We start from the raw sequence: 18,371 nt of genomic DNA on the forward strand, positions 1-18,371 counted from the left end.
GTGTCTTAGTGCGCGAAAGCTTCCAACAATTAGCTATTATTGACCTGGAACATCCGGTAAGGGAAGAGGAGAGATGTCTCATTCATTCATTCATTCTGAGGTGCAAGGGTGAGGATGGAGAGAATGTAGCAAAGACGGGAAGGCAAAGGGGTCAATCTACAGCTGAAAGTAGGACTAGATGGAAAACTTAGTTGCGAAATTGGACCACCTGGAGAAAAGAGAACTCAATAGGAAGTGGAAAGGATTCTTCAGTCAGAAACAGGACACGTCAATGAAAAAAAAAAATGTCAGAGGGAAGTAAATTAAGTCCTCCTCTACCAGTTTATAGGGAACGTGGCAGATCTACTGGTGTAGAAAAGGAGAAACCTCTCACAAAGGTGGTATGGCCCAAGGAATTCTGGGAAGCAGAAACTATAGTTTGATTGTTACTCAAATGTCCAGAAGACTGAGGATTGCTCTGCATGGTAGTCAGCAATTCCAGACCCCTCTCAGCCTTCAGCGTGGGGAGCCGCGAGGAAGCAGCGAGGGGGGATTCAGAGAGCGGCTGGTTGAGTCTCTGCCTGCCGAGCTGTGACTGTGTCTGCAGGTTAGGAATGTGTTGGAGGGCAGCATCATTAACTTCTCAAAGTGTCTTTGAGTAAGAGTGCCCCTCTGGAATTTGATGTATTTCCGGTAATTATGGGAAAGTGGGTGGGAGGAGATAGGAAGACACCATTGACAATATTCTGTGAAATTTCCTGGGAGAAACTAATGATGCCAAATGTATAAAATATGCAACTTGGGGGGTAAATCCTAGAAAGATCACATTTAAATAGGAAATTAGTACTCATTCTGCCAAGCTTCACCGAGCTCATATGTGTGTGTGCACACATACTGAGGGACTATATAAAGACTGGAAAATGAGCTTGCTTTGCTGATTAAATAATAAACTCCTTGAGAATTTGTTTCAGTTACGTTTCCACACAGTATCCTATGGAGCATGCCACACCAATGCAGGTATCCTTATTTGAAAAACTTTGAAACACAGCATCGTTGAAAAAATGTGTTCTCCATTGTGTCTTTGCTGTGGAGCAACAAATCTGGAATCTACATACATGACTCACAAGTTTCTGAAGATGAATTCTGGCTCTTGTATCTGTTTCTGTGATATTTACAAACATCCCAAATGCCACCATATTAGAGTGATCATTATGAAGTATTGGGTTGTGTTTATATCTTTGATTTCTACAGATGGTAAAATATGGACACACATCTGTACTAAAACTACTTAAAACAGACATTCAGTAAGTGCCTAACTGTTCACCGTTTCCTCCATTTCTTGATCTAATATTGGACACAACATTGCCCTGTAGAAAGAAACTGACCTTTAGCAATCGATGTGTCCTTTTTAATCAACTGTCCTTTAGGACTGTTCTTTAAAAATTGGTTTCAAAGTTTCCATTATCAAGAACCATTAAAATAATGCCATTTTAAGATGAAGAGAAATGGAGAAAATGATAGGAGACTTGGTGCTAGACTGTTTGCCATCTGTCTTAGGCATGACTAATGTCTGTCCCCAATTTTACTTGGTCCTGCTCTAAGTAATACAGTGGGTTCATTTAAGGTAATAAAATACAGGACATATTTGCTCTGGATCAACGTATATATATACATATGTGCTGGAGAAAAGCTCTAAAAGGAAAACATCAAGCTTAACGTGAGGGGTCATGTAGAGACGTGTTCTTTTTCACTTTTACAATGCTTGTAATATTTTGAACCAACAATTCCACTTTTTAAACAACTAAAGCCATGAAGAGAACAGAATGCATATACAATGCTCACTGTGGGAGTCTTGATCAAAGCTGAAATATTTTATGGGAGAAAATTCCAATAGCCTATGCTAAGAATACTAAAATAAGCATATAAAATCTTATTAGAGATTGTCTCAAATAGTGACGTTGAGAAGAGAGAAATACATTTGGTATACTTCAGAAAATAAGGAAATATGCCCTCTTTGTGTGCGGGTGGATTTTTTTGTTTGTTTACAGGGGAGTTTGGGCAGTGGGGTATGGAAAACATTACCTACTGCCCTTTAACGAGCTTACCTACTGGTTCATCATCATGGCTATGTGTGGGGACTCTTTTGGAAGACAGTCTACTTTCAGTAAACAATTGGTTCTTAGGGAGAATCCTTGAAATGGTTGCAAATAAGACGAAAACTTTGCAGTAGCTATGGTAACTCTGGGGCAGAGGCTGATCACAAAACCACATATCTTTACACAAACACTCAGCTGAGGAATTAATAAATTAATACATTTAATACATTTATGTTAAATTTATGCTTAAATTTAATACAGTGTAACTGTATTATACTGTATTAAAATATAGGCTCAAGAAAGAACCACTGTCATTGGTAAAGACAATTCATTATTCTAATATTCTCACATTGTACTATCAGCTTTTCCTTTATATTTAACAATTCTACCTCAAATTTCCCAGTGCAAAAATGGAATCAACTTCCTTCAGGTTCTGAAAAAAATTGGTAAGTTATTCTTTAAATGTGTCATTTTTCTCAGTCAAAATACCATGGTAAAATAATACTACAGCCTTACTTAGGCGTCAACAACGATTTACAAATATGTATGAGACACCTGATTTATGCAACGGTGTCTGGGTTGGAAAGTCAAGATGAACAAGACAGAGGCTCTGAAACTGAGGAGCTCTGACAGTTAAATAGGCCTCACAGAGCATTGCAATGAGAGTTGAAATAAATGTGTTTGCCAGATGGAGACGTAGACAAGGAGGATTCCAAGCAGAGGGGATAAAAGCGTGTAGAGTTGTGAAAATGCATGATATCAACGCAGAGCAAAATGGACGAATCAGACGTTTCAGGATGGAAGCAATAAATTAGAATAGTCAGTGAGGTGTGGTTATGTAATGGGCCAAGAAAACAATGAAGTGGACTCCAAATCTCAAAGATATCTCCTTGATGACGATTTTGGTTTTCCAAGCTTTATTTTCCCCATTCATAATGGGGACAAAGGTAGTGACCTACTACACAAGGTTGAAAGCAAAGACTAAACTAAACACTTGTGACAAAAAGGAAAATTATTACACATGCTTAATTCAGTGGAAGGGCAAATTGGTGGCATATTAAAATGACAATTCCAAGTTTACCGAAGAGTTTTTTATTTCAACTAGAGGGAATAAAAACTTACACCGTGCTGTTATTATAAAACACTTCCACATACAACACCTTACCATTTCTTCCTCACAACAGTCCTGTAACGTAAGCAGGGGCTTTGTTATTAATCATTCCCATCTGATTTAAGAAAAAGCAGTCACCGAGGTTGACTTACTTGATACCCACAACTAAAACATATCAGGCCTAGCAATGGAACTCACACCTTCCGACGTCTTATTTCATGCTCATTTTCGCTGTGCAATGCTTCTTCTCTTGATATAGAAGAATTAATTGTGGTATTTTACCTTTTCACGTATTTAGAGAAATGGATTGCTCTTAAATGTCTGGAAAGGGTAAACCTCTTATCACAAACCCATGTCTGGAGGGCACAGCCCCTTCTAACAACATTACCCCACAGCTGCCAGTCTGTAGGAGGTATTGCCCAGAGGACTGAATATACAGCAGATATTGGCAAGGAGCAACTTCTTGGTTGCCAGGAACTTGAGATTGCCAGGGAAAAAGGAGCTGTTACAGAAGGTTGACAACAAAACCTGACAAGGGGAAGAAGAGGTGGTGCCACTCATGACTCCAGAACAGATGTTGTTACTGCAAAGAGCATCCCTGGGACATACAACTCGCTCCCACTGGCAAAGACAACTTTGGGAAGAAGGGAAAGGAGAGGTGCACTGATGCATTGCTTAGAAAGGGCTATAAAAAGGAAGAAAAAAGGGAACAGAAGGGGGGACAGTAGCCATATACGATGTACAATTTCAGACATATAAAAACTCAGTTATAATCAAACCTATGTCTTGAACCTCATCTCTTTCATTTCTACATTTTGGTAGAACAGCTTGGTATGTAAGGATGGCAACGGTGGTTAGAAATGTGTGTCTGGAATGTTATACAACACTTGTCTCAAAAAACATTGCCCCTAGGGCTTCCGTGGTGGCGCAGTGGTTTAGAGTCCGCCTGCCGATGCAGGGGACACGGGTTCGTGCCCCGGTCCGGGAAGATCCCACATGCCACGGAGCGGCTGGGCCCCTGAGCCATGGCCGCTGAGCCTGCGCGTCCGGAGCCTGTGCTCCGCAACGGGAGAGGCCACAACAGTGAGAGGCCCGCGTACAGCAAAAAACCCCCAAAAATCATTGCCCCTAGAAGTACTCCTATTTTTCATAATCATGTATCATATATTATAAAACAAATGTTTCATTTCGTTTAAGCTTTTATTTCATAGATTTAAAGCCTATCAGAAGTAAAATAACCCGCTATTAAAAATCTGTCCACTAGAGGGCTATGTTGCCTTTATAAATATAATATTTTAATCAACTCAATAAAACTGAAAGTTTCTAAGTTTACCCTTATTTGGAAAAAAAAATCTATTCTTACATGTATGGGGTTTTGATAATTACATCTTTCTAAGGACTTTGAAAAGAGTCATCAAATTTTCTGTGAGTGAAATATACTCAAAAGGGATAAATTTAATCTTGACAGGTGTGCATAATTACACCCAGTTTTCCTTTTTGCTATTTAGGAAATGTTCTGGATACTTCCCGCCCTAGGTCATTTAATTTAGGGATACTTTAGTCTTAAAAAAGGGTCAGGCATAATCCTATTAACATCGTAGTTATCCTTTCCAATAATTAGCTGTTTGAACTCTAATTATGTCTCTTGCTGGGGTAATATAGATCTTGGGTGATACATTCTTAGAACAAATGAATTAGAAAAGGTTTTTAGCTACCAACAGGCAGGAAATTTTTTTGTTATTTAAAATGTTTTCAAAGAGCCACTGTGAAAGTGGATTCTCCAAACGATTTCAATCCCAGTTTGGGTTGTATGTAAATGCTAATTGCTTCTTTTGCTGCATGGAAACTGAAAACAAAATCACTTTGTCTTCTCATACTCACCCTCTGCGCTACCAATTTCCCTCTATACGTGCTTCAGTTGGAAAAGATGGGTTTCAAAAACTCCCTTTTTCTATTGGTATTAAATTTTTGTTTCAAACTCTAAGCCATGTATTTTAAGTTCATGGATATTCATTTGGTTTAAAATGCCAACTGCATTTAGCAAGTTATAACCTGGTTAAAATCTGGATCTACTATGTCAGCTGATGTTCAGTTAAATAACCAAAGCCTCCTATTTGGCATATGTAGAGTTTCTTTTTTTCCGCCTTAACATTAAGAGAATTATAGGATTGAATATTTAGATGTACTTCCTATAACATACACCAATCCATAGAATCCTCTACTTCAGTTCTCAGGTTGACTGAAATCCTATTTTAAGCTCTTCCTTCAACCCACTGTAATTTTCCCTGTAAGTCATAATTAAGTTAGTGGATGCTTTTGTGGGAAAGCAAATATCTTGGATGCGAAAAAGCCAAATGGACTTTTATTTAGTTAGTAGACACTGTTATTAAAATGGCATGTAATCATCCAGATCTTTAAATGCATCAGTTAAGTTGGAGCTCAAGCTTCTAGCTTTAGTTAACTTGTGTCTCTGTTATAAAAAGGACAATGAAAATGTTAAAACCCTAGCAGTTGACTCAGAAAAACATCTGCTTGCTGGCAGGGTCACTTACCCATCCACCCATTCATTCTTCCCGGGGGATTTTCCAGTTACTGTGTGTGTGAGTATGTTTGGGCTGAGGTGGGAGCATCCTTGAAAACAACTATGATTGAAGGCAACAGTCCTGATCTGTGGGGAGACTTTATCCCAGGATGTGATGAACTCACATCACTCTGTGTATCAATGAGCGTGTGGTCTGTGCTCCGGGAATGCCAAGTTATACCTGTGCTGGTTCATGTGAGAGCTGGGGAGAAAGGGCCAGGGATACCGAATGCAGAAAACAGGTTCTGTTACATTAACTGACAACATGGAAATAGAACATGCTAAGCATACAGTGGCCAAAGTCTGGTAATTTCCTTTCAGCCTGAGACTTGCAAATAATATCTATCAATAAAGGATGATTCAGGGGTTCCTGAAAGAAACTGCACCCTAAAGTAACTGTTGTGAATCCCATCTTACAGATGAAACTAAAGCTTGCCAGACATTTCACAGTTATATGTTATGAGACTGAGATGCATCCAGGTCTAATTCCAGTGTGGTTTTCTTCCCTCCCCAGTGCTGCCTCTTGAAAGTAGGCTTTATATGAGGAAGGCATGTTATTAGAATTTGTGTGTAATCTTTAAATATGGCAAGACCACATCTATTTACAATGAAACATATGAAGTTATTATTCAACTGTTATGTAATTGGTCAATTAAAAGGGTTTTGTGCTTTTAAATAATCTATGTTTCTGTTACAGAAAAGTAGCAATGGCAGAAATTTGCTTTCTACTTAGAAGCACATGCTCCCAGGCATGAAATGTACATTAATATATACATTATATATATAATGTTATTATATATATAATATATATTAATATATAGTATATCGATATCTGAAACAAAGATATGAATTTTATAGCATCGAAAATTATAATATTTATAAAACCCAATGAAGCAGAATTATTATACAATCAACTTCATATTTGCTAGAAGTGGATTTTATTGTCTTATCTGACAAGTAATTAGTAATTCTTGAGTGATGTCCTAAAACATCAGGCAGATTTTAATAGGTCTACCAGGCCTAGACCTAAATAAGTTAGGCTTAAAAGGACTAATAAAGAGTTCCACTACCAAATGTAAAATAGATAGCTAGTGGGAAGCAGCCACATAGCACAGCGAGATCAGCTCGGTGCTTTGTGACCACCTAGAGGGGTGGGATAGGGAGGGTGGGAGGGAGGGAGACGCAAGAGGGAAGAGATATGGGAACATATGTATATGTATAACTGATTCACTTTGTTATACAGCAGAAACTAACACACCATTGTAAAGCAATTATACTCCAATAAAGATGTTAAAAAAAAAAGAGTTCCAATGAGAGAGATGAAAATTATTAACTTCAATAAGATGTAGCACAACTATGACATTTTATAGATAGGTTAGGGGTAGCAAAATGTCATAACCTCAGTTTCTGTATTATTATTGATTTGCAGAGGCTGGGATGGGTGGGCAGTTCTTAACCTTTGTCCAGATCGCTCATGTAATTTGGCCAGGATTTAGAAGGGCTGGATTTCACATTGTTTTAGAAATGGAATAATTTGCTTTGATTAAATCAGAAAGGGAACACTGGCTTCCCTCAACTTGAATCTTCACCCCCCAAAGATCAGGGTATCTCAGTGCCTTTGAAAAGGGCTGCACTCAGCAGCTTTTCTCTCCGAATTCTTCTTCCTCGTGCACCCTAAGGAGATGCTTAATTCTCACAGAGTTCACTGATAACTTCCTGGTAGGCCAGATGACAAGAAGTTTTATGATTCTTATCGCATCAGACCTCCTTCGTGTGTTTGCAACATCCATCATTCCCTTCTGTGTGAAAGTCTTTACTGTCTGGGCTTCTGTGCCTGCGCAGTGGTGTGTTTTGTATGTTACCTCCCAGACTGTCTAGTCTCTGCATTCTCTGTTTGCAGAGCTGCACTGCTTTCTCTTTAAAGGCTTTTTACAAATTTTTATTTTTATTGGAGTATAATTGCTTTACAACACTGTGTTAGTTTCTACTGTACAGCAAAGTGAATCAGCTGTATGTATACATATATCCCCTCTTTTTTGGATTTCCTTCCCATTTAGGTCCCCACAGAGCACTGAGTTCCCTGTGCTATACAGTAGGTTCTCATTAGTTATCTATTTTATACTTAGTATCAATAGTGTATATATGTCAATCCCCATCTCCCAATTCATCCCACTCCCCGCTTCCCCCTTGGTATCCATCCATATGTTTGTTCTCTATGTCTGTGTCTCTACTTCTGCTTTGCAAATAAGATCATCTATACCATTTTTCTAGATTCCACATATATGTGTTAATATACGATATTTGTTTTTCCCTTTCTGACTTACTTCACTCTGTATGACAGTCTCTAGGTCCATCCACGTCTTTACAAATGACCCAATTTCATTCCTTTTTATGGCTGAGTAATATTCCATTGTATATATGTACGACATCTTCTCTAGCCATTCCTCTGTTGATGGACACTTAGATTGCTTCCATGTCCTGGCTATTGTAAATAGAGCTGCGATGAACATTGGGGTGCATGTGTCTTTTTGAATTATAGTTTTCCCTGGATATATGCCCAGTAGTGGGTTTAAGGATTTACATTTGAGGTTTCAGCCTGTAGCTCACTGCTCTTCATGCTGGGCCATCCTTTTTATCTCCTGTATATTGTATGCTGATGACTCCCTGATTGTTATATCTAATCAAGACATGCCCTGCAAGCTTCAAAATCATTTCCACAGCTAATCCTTGGGTACCACACATGGAGCGAGCCCAACCCACCATCCTATCCTGGCCTAAACCACCTCCTGTTCCAGCGTTCTCTCATCTGATGGGCTTACCATCAACCCGGCCCCTCAAGCAAAGCAATGGCGTTATCCTTCCCTTCTCCTTTACGTCTACTGCAAATTGTTGACAGTACTTCCTTTTTCTTGAAACTGGAATCTCTCCATTCCTTTTAATCACCTTTCATTTTGAGCCCCTTGCATCTTTCACCAAGACTATTACAGAAGTCTTCTAACATGCTTCCTGTTTCTGTCCTGTCCTTCCACACAGTTTCCATTGTCTCCACAGGGATATACTTCAAACATAAAATGGACTTTGTCCCCTTCTCACTTAAGCATGTTCAGTCACTTCCCATAACCAAAAAAGGTGTAAAGTCTTAACGTCTTAATATGCCATAAAAGGCATTTTACTACCTGTCATTGTGCCTCTAGTCTTCTATTTTGTCCTTCTTGACTTTATATCCCAGTAGTACTAACCAGATTTTAGCACTCCCTCCTGGAATCCTGGCCTTTCTCTACTGCTAACTGCTACTACTACTAGTACTAGTACTGCTACTAACACACACACACACACACACACACACACACACACACACGGGAATGAAGAACATGGTGCATAAGAAGAAATCTGGTGGTTCCCGCCACATCATTATGCTAATGATAGAAGAATATACCTGTAATTTTTGAGAAACAAAATCTGTGATACAAATTTCCATATTTTATAAAGTAGACTCAATTGGAAAATCCAAATTCCATCAACCATTCAACACCTTAGTATTAATTAAACACCTACTATGTGCCAAATGTTATGTTATAAGCCAAAATATACTTTTAGTTATTTTAAAACTTTAGTACACGTTTAGGAAAAGGCCCAGTGCCAACTGACTGATATGAATGGCTGTGAATTCCACTCTAAAATCCATATAGCATAATTTTACTGAAGGCCCTCACCTAGAAAACAAAAACGCATGTCAAAGAGAAGGAGAGTCACTAGTATGAAAACCAGCACAGTGAGCTGGGCGTCAGACCAGCCCCCCAAGTGTGCAGCCTTGTCCAGGGCAGAGGGAGGCGTGGCCATGGGGCTGACCAGCAGTAGCCCATTGCCAAGGTCATCGAGAAGCTCCACCACATCCTGCCCTTTGAGACCCAGATGGCCCTCACCCACCCCACCACGACATACAGTGCGTCAGCTGAGATGGAGAGATCCTCCCCGGATATGACCCTGAAATGACTCGAAGCCAACTGGGGTATGTGGGCCCGTGGACGGCACTCAAGTCTCAGTGCCAAGTGCTGTCCTTGGACGCGCTGCCCAGTCTCTTCGCCTACAGTCTGTTTCCTCCTGTCACTTTAGAATTCTGGGCTTCTTCACGGAGCGAGGCTCCTCTCACCATCCATCCTCTCCCCTCCTGAGGACCCATCTTTGTTTTCTTTGGAACGCCCTTTCCGTGTCAGAACTCTCCTACATCTCGACCTGGTAAGGCCCACGTCCTCTCCCCGCCCCACCTGGCGCTCCGTCTTTCCGGGGCGTCTCCTCTCCACTCACCACAGGGCCAGGCAGGGGCTGGCTCTTGCTTGCTTCTAGCTGGAATTAATTTAATCTTCTTTCTCCATTCTGTTTTGGTTCTTTCTACTCTCTTAAATGAAATTGGGTATAATATTTTCATCTAGTATTTTGTTTTCTTCACATCCATTTTTCCATTGATGGTCTAAGCACTGCAATGTGACACTCAGAAAATATGTACATTTACAGTAAATAGAGTCAAAAAGGAAGGGATAAAGAAGATGTGGTTCATATCTACAATGGAATATTACTCAGCCATAAAAAGAACGAAATAATGCCATTTGCGGCAACATGAATGGACCTAGAGATTATCATACTAAGTGAAGTAAGTCAGAGAAAGACAAGTATTATATGATATTACTCATTTGTGGAAACTAATTTTAAAATAAATGATATAAGTGAACTTATTTACAACACAGAAACATACAGATTTTGAAAACAAACTTATGGTTACCAAAGGGGGAACATAGGGGGGAGGGATAAATTAGGAGCTTGGGATGAACATACAAACACTACTATATATAAAACAGATAACCAACAAAGACTTACTGTAGAGCACAGAGAACTCTACTCAGTATTCTGTAATAACCGAAATGGGAAAAGAATCTGAAAAAGAATGAATATATGTATATGTATAACTGAATCACTATGCTGTACACCTGAAACTAACACAACATTGTAAATCAACTCTACTCCAATAAAATTAAAAAAAAGAAGAACGGTGTGCCTTCCTTGGAAAAGGGTAGAGGCATTCTGTTGGCAGAGGCAGTTTGAATCTTAAACTTTTCTGGAGGGTGACCTAGGGAGTAAAGCAAATGTTCATGTCCACGTTCAGTTGCTTATTGAGCATTTGTTGCCTGTCAATGTAGAGGCAGGGAGAATCTGGTGAAAGCTAATGACATCAACAGTACCAGGCAATAATTAGCATTCAATCAGCTGTAAAGGAGTGAATAAACAAGTGCATGACACAGAGATGGTCCATTGTGCCAACGTCCACTTTTTGGTTTTGTGTATATGGCCTGGGAAACCTGGGTTCATTTTGGTACATGTCTTCTGATTGTGTGCCTTTAAAAGATGGTGTAAGTTATAGAAACTACTGACAAATTTTACCTATGACATGGTGAGATAGAGTTTTCAAAACTAGAATTCTTTGTAAGTGATATTTTTGATGGTCTGGTTACACGTCCTTTGGAAATCCTATGCAGATAAGTTGTGCTCCCATGTGAGATGAATCAGGTCTCTGAGGGTGACAGCTAGAGAAAAGACTGCTTCTTCACTGGTGCCTTAGATGAAATGATTCAACTTGCATGTGTGAGCAGATTTATTTCCAGGGGGTGGTTTCTTTACCATGGAGCAGACGCAGATTTTGTTCTTCCTTTGAAAAAATATCCTTTGGCTTTTAAAGCATGCGTTTTAGTGTTTCCACTAGCAAAGAGCTAAAGTGTGACAGTGTCAGAGGATAAAATAGGACATTATTTTTGCACTGTTTTGAATTATAGAGGCTGTGGTACTTGTTAAAAATGGAAGGAGGGGCAACCAAAAGTATGTTTATGAAGGGCTTAAAGTTTACTTAGATCTGTTCCGTGGTCTGGAAACTAATGTGTCAAAAGGGAGATAATTTTAGCTTTCACAGGACTATTTAATGTAGTAACGTTCTGGCCAATTTCTCCTGAGAAGAATGGAGACCATCCGATGCAGTGGATGAAATACATAGGCAATACATAGTGGCGCATGAGATTGTGAATTTCATTTGAAAAGTGTTACTTAATGTAATTCTTGAAGAGTTTGCAAAGTAAAAAGCTTTGGAATCAGTTCATATCCAGCCTGGAAATGAAAAGTTTGGAAGTGTTCTCTTAAAATGGACAAAACAGTGGACTGGGATGTTAAGAGACTTGCATTTTAGTCCCACTTATGTCGTTAATGAGCTTAGTGACAGTAGGCAAGTCTTCAGTTGCCTTATCTGTAAAATGAGACACAGAGTTTTCTGAACATTAGTTTTTAAGTGAGGACGTTTTTTTCTTCCAAACAAAAGCTTATACACTAATCTAGTAAGTAAAGTAGCGAAAGAGAGAACCCATTCCCTCGGAAACTGCAGGTGGCGAGCCTAAGGCTGCCCCACCCGAGTGATGCCCTCACCACCATGCAGCAGCATGAGAAGCCAATGGAACGTTTTGGAGGCATGGTATCTGAAGTCTGTTGAGTTCTCATTTTTTATAAGTAAACAAAGCAATCTGTTTTTCTTGCTAGGACACCCCCGGGAGCAATGAGGAATTAAAGCAGAAGTGGATTAGCACCTAGAGATTTCCTTGAAAAAAATACTCTGAGTTATTTTAGTTTAACCTCTGATGTTAGGAGAGGAGGGTTCAAGGGACAAGTTGGAAATTACGTTTAAGCTTTTGGAAGCTCTCCCTTTCTACCTCCTTTTTGTGGCACCTTGTTTTGTGAGCACAACGCAATTTCTGGTTTCCGACACACTTTCACAGGTGTCTGAACTACCTCATGGATTCACGCTGTCGGCAGTTTTGCAAGGATCCCGCATCTTCGAAGGGTTTCTTTCTCATAAAGAAAAGGGAAGAGGGTTAACAACCTGAAAAGGCAGGTCATTCTCTTTGAATCCTGATATAAGGGGAACATTGTTTTGACAATTCTGAATCTCTAGACACGTGATCTTGACAAAGCTCTCCTGGCTGGGAACAGCTTTGCCCCATGTGTAGAAGGGCTTGCAAGCTTACAGACTGTCTGCTTGATGGCCAAGACTCGGGCATCCATGACTTATTTGTGTAACACAGGTTAAACGGTCTCAACCTCATTCCTTTGCTTTCTCTTCTTGAAATGGAGGGCTCTGGGGAGAAAAGGGAGATAGATGGATTTGGGGAAGGAAGTGGTTCCTTGACAGGGACAGAGGACATTGTGAAGTAATCCTAACTTTTGAGATTTTTGAAGGAAACTGTGGAACTATTCAGCAGTTATGTATTTATGATCTGTATCACCACCCAAAATAAAGCATAGTGGTAATTTTATAAAGGCAGGAATAAATTTAAACATGAGAGAGGAGCTGATGATGAAATATGAATGAGAAATGCAAATTTGAGGAAAATACTAAGTTGTTTTAAAAACCCATCATGTGAGGCTTGAGTGAGGTATTTATATTTATTACTAGATATAGAAATTTATTTTCTTAGCACTCTATTTCCTTAAAAGGAGGTAAAATCAGCTACATGGCAACTATTCCTATTTACGAATGACAGTTACTTCATACTTTTATTTCTAACTTTTTGTCCCTAAATTACATTTTTTTTAGTGTTTCTTTTTGTTATACTCCTTTTCCCTAGCCTGGAAAATTTGAAGAACATTGCTTTCTTTCTTTTTTTTTTTCCCACTCTAATAAGACTTTACAATTTTTTTTCCCTAAACTCAAAATGCAAAAATTATGATGCTCTAAAAATGCATGTGTAAAGGACATCTCCATTTATACTGAGATAACAGAGTTACAATTAAAATGCAATTTAACCTTCCTTCTTGTTTTTTAAAATAGTTGCTTACGTTAGAAATGACCTTACCTATCATTTATCATGTAAAGAAGGCATACGTTTACAGACTCTGCGTTTTATGGCCTGGACTTGAGTGTCCATGACTCATTATTAGCAAACATAGTTCTTAACAATACTCTCTCGTCTAAAACTAATAGAACATGCATCCAAGGCACCACGTGTTTAGGGTCCAAATACCTGTTGCCCTAGACATGTGGAGAGTTAATGCAGCTTCCAAAAGCTGTTTTGTTCTCCATCCATAGTCTGTGTTCTGTGACAACCTGATGCTCACGAGCTCACGTTGACTATTTTGTTATTTAATGTGCACTTTAAGAATTAATAAAAGCAAGTCTTGCTAAATATCTGTAGGACAGATAAAAGCAAATCTCACTACACATCTGTTTGACAGCAAATATTGCACAAAAGACCTTCAGCGTTTGGTGTGTTAATCCTGAAGCAATTCAGAAATAAGTTTCTGCAGGCAAACAAAATTATATACTAATTACTGGAACATGGCGCAGAGCAAGTGAGAAATAGAAATATAATCGTCAGCACGATGTAACAATATATTTGTGACCTTTCATATGAACTTCAAAATAAAATAGTTTTCCTTTCCAAGATAATTTTTTGTATTGTATTTACAAGCTGATCTTTAAAAAAATATATACATGGTTTGGAGCCAGGTCTTCTTTAAAGAGATTTTATTTTCCCGATATGAAGTGTTCCATAGCCCAGTAACTAACTCTTATTAAATGCACACTGTGGGTCAGGCACTGTTCTCAGCTTGTATGGGTTTTACTTCATTTAATGTTTAAAGCAATCTTATGAGGTAGGGATTCTTATTACTGTCATTTGATAGATGAGGAATCTGCAGACACTAAGCAACTTGCTGAAAGTCAAACAAATAGTGAAAGATGAAGAGTTGGAACCCAGGCAGTTCGACTCCAGAACCACCATATTAAGTCACTACCCCGTATTTCACAGATTAAGACCAGAGCTAGCTGATCTTTTGAGGAATGAGAGAGAAAAATATGACACAGTTGCACTGAAATAGTTCTCTCCTCTAGGACTCTGTTGCCTCCATCTGAAATGCTGAATTTGAGGCTTAAGAATGAAAGAAAAAGGAATCGTACATGACTTTACCCAAAAAAGAATCATCATCTGGGAAGCAATTTTGATATCTATAAAAACTACTTTAAACGTTCCAGATTGCTACAATATCGGATGGTTTTTCTGGAAATGAAGTTTCCTAGAGAGCTCAGAGCTTGTTCAACACCAAGGCTGCCACTGGAGCATTACATATTTCATCTTCTCTTTTGGCCACTGTGATAGAACATTATGCCACTATATCATAACACCAACCATCATAATATGGACATTGAGAAACTGTAGAGATCATGTGTGAGAAGATGACTCAAGCATCTGGGCCTTTCTTTAGGGTTTTGAAACAGGTCATGGAGATCCAACAGACCACTGCTAACCCAAAATATCCACCTGTGAATTGGATCTTACAGTACCCGGAAATGTGTGGTTCTATGGAAATTCCATTAAGTCTAGCATCCCCCCGCTCCCGCCCCGACGAATCTCATCTTTGTAAATCTCAGGACTCTGGGTCTCACTGATTTTCTTATTTGAAGACTTTGGGAATTTGGAACTAAAGCAGGTTTTCTAAGGTGCCTGAACCATGGACATTTAGTACGAGACAGGACCTTGAAAACCAACTTGTCTGACTCTTTATCACTTTGCCGGTGAGAAAACCAAAAAGCAGAGATTACAACTTTGTCTGATGTCCCAGAGCCTGTCAGGGACAAAACCGCAATGGAAAGCAGGTTCTCTGGCTCTAAGTTCAGAGTTTTTAATGAACTGACTTGGCCTTCATACCCATCATAGCCCCTGGCCTTTTAGATCTGTGGACATGAGTCTGTGGCGCTTCTTCTTCTGTCCTTTTCAGGAGTCTGTGGCTGAAGTTGCCACCCAACTCTGTGACAGAACAATCAACACCACGTGGAATAGCAGAGAACTAAAACACTACCCTGAATACTACATACAATACTACTAGAGATTATATTAGTGTTCTTGCACCTTCTGTAACATGGGAGAATGTTGTTTACTGTTCAGTAAATATATAGCCATAATCTTATCTTTACCCATACCTTTAAGAAGCATGGGTGGAGAAAACCATGATATAAAACAATTTTTCACTCTTTACCTTACTACCAATTATATTGTAGATTTTGAGGAAATATGATATTTTGCTTATGGAAATATGTGCATTAAACCAACGATCGTTTCCAGTAATTCCTACTTGTAAAGGAAGAAAAAAAGACAGATTGAGAAGTTTCTATGGTCCCGAGAGCTGACGTGCAGGTTCACGCCAGTTATGACCCAGCTCAGGTGTGGTATCACACAGATAAGAAGACATACCAGGAGCAGCTGCAACAACAGCACCAACAAAAGCAACACGTATTGTTGGGCCTCTGGTTTCCAGGTGCTTGAGACACAGCAGGTGTTTCTTCATTCTGTGACTGTTGCCTTTTTCGCATTTCAGCTACTGCAGTGCCCAGTTGGCTGAAAGAAGAGAGAAAACATAAGGTCTGAAAAAATTATGATAAGGGTAAGTCGCCTGTGCTGAAGGAAGCATAATTTAATTGAGGGGTCAGGAAAAGATAGTTTGAGAAAAGGTAAAAATGAATAAGCGTTAGCAGTCAAGTTGAAAATTCCCCAGAAATTTTTTAAGGCGAACATTCTAAAAACTTTGGGAACAAACTTCTACCATTATCTGCTACATACAATCTTGGTAAGTGTTGCCACGTAATCAGAATCAGTTGGCAAGGTAAATGTGATAAGGTTTGAAAATTTATTTTTAACTTCCTTCTGTACTCAAGGATGATTACACCTGCTTGCCTTTATGAACGCCTTTAAATGGTTATGGGGGTATGAATAACTTGTTTCTCTGTTCTTATTTACAATACAGTTATTTGAGCTTTACAAATCATTGCTGCAAGGTTTCTAACTCTATAACATGGTGAAGAACAGTTTGTTTTTGGTCCTCTCTCGTCTCCTTTTAAAACATACAGTCTCCTTTTTGGTACTCTGGCTCACCGTCCAGGGGCCTTCTCTTGATAGTATGGGCAAAATGCCTTACTCTGTGTTAGGTGTCCCTGTAGCAAAGGCATCACCACCCTGTCCTGCACTGCTCAAAATTTATTTTCATTTAGTAGATAACCGTGGAAAGACTAAACATTTATCAAATCCAGGAGAATCACTTTGGTGGAATTTATATATCATGGCAGGTAAGAAGAATACTGAGGTGCAGGCTGCCCTACCTGTGACTTTACAGATGCAGCCAAGTGAGCTGCTACAAACTTAGAAGACCAACACTGATCTAGGAGTTAGTTGGTGATAAAAAAAATCAAGTTTTATTTAGTAGACTAATATAAAATTTAGCATGAACTTTTAGAAAAAGGAATGAATTCTACTGAGTAATATTTTCACAAATACACAGTGTATGTAAATCACACATATATATTGTCATACGTGTGACTGAGAACAATACTTGTTAAAAACATAAAGTACTTTGAGCTTTTTTGGCATTGTGAGCTCATGCTTTAAAAAATACACTTTCAGTTCTGAATACAATGATAGATACTTTAAAAAATACTGTATTCTTAAAAATAAGATAAACATCTCTTTAGACCAGAAGCAGATGAGAAAACCACAATGGTAGATAAATGGGGGTAAAGTCACAGTCATTTTGTAATTCAGGTATGGGAACAGAAAGGTGCAAAGGTTCCAAACTCTAGTGGGGTAAAAAATGCTCCACTGTGAGTAGTGGGAGACCAGAGTTCAGACCGGAGTTTTACCTGAATAAAATCAGCAGCTGGGTTTCTGCCACTCATAAAAAGATGCTAAAAAAACTATCTGTACCATCAATGGTACCTAGCTGCAGGAGAGAGGGGATGCATAGAGAGCCAATGAAACCTGACCTAAGCCAAACAGCCCACAGGTTCTGTGACTGGGCCAAGGATGTCTCCAAAGCCATTCCTGGATGGGAGGAAATCCTGAGATGCCAGTGAAAGAGCTACTTTGGGACTGAAGGTCTTGGGGGACTAGTGGAGACAACTGAGAAGCATTATAAAGAGTGAGAGTGAGAAATACACCGCTTACTCAGTGTGTTGCCTGAAAGCAAAAAATCCAATTAACACTAAAAACAGAAAACCAACTCAACAATCATGAAATGAATATTCCTGAGCAAATGCAAATAACAGAATCATCCAAAATTAGTGTAATAAACATATGTTTAATATAAACAATGTGATAAAGGAAAAAACTGTTCGTATAAGAGAACAAGAAATTATAAGAACAAATGTAGGCAAAAATGAAACAAGAATAGACAGAATGAAAAATGGAAAATATAGAAACAAAACACATCGCCATTAAAAAGATTCAGATGGAATAATAATTTCCCAAAGCCACCCCCAAGAGAATAAGTGTCAAGGACTGTACCCAGAATCCAGTGAAAAGAGATAAAAAGATGAAACATAAAAAAGGGAATTGAGACAAGCATAGCAGTAACATTGAGAGACTCCCCTATGTGTCCAACAAGATTTTCATCATCAGTAGAGTATTAACAGAGAATATTAATGGGAAGTATTTTCAAGGATCCTGGCTGGAAACTTTCCAGAATTGGAAGGAAAAAACAAACAAAAGCCTTACATTGAAAGAGCATACCACATGCTCAGCAGGATTTA

General features: G+C 38.9%; 1 protein-coding gene across 1 annotated transcript in view; it reads right to left on the minus strand.

Annotated features, from left to right (window-relative positions):
- RGS17 (regulator of G protein signaling 17) overlaps positions 1–16,184 on the minus strand; it is a gene marked incomplete at its 3' end in the record, with an annotated part of 28,326 nt that extends 12,142 nt beyond the window's left edge. The window contains exon 1 of the mRNA XM_082668600.1: positions 16,045–16,184. Coding sequence (XP_082524726.1) covers positions 16,045–16,163 — 119 coding nt within the window. The 5' untranslated portion in view covers positions 16,164–16,184. The remainder of the gene's footprint in view (positions 1–16,044) is intronic.
- Between the last annotated feature and the right edge of the window lie 2,187 nt (positions 16,185–18,371).

This window comes from Grampus griseus (assembly GCF_964374135.1).
Source record: "Grampus griseus genome assembly, chromosome: 13".
Classification (NCBI taxonomy): Eukaryota; Metazoa; Chordata; class Mammalia; order Artiodactyla; family Delphinidae; genus Grampus; species Grampus griseus.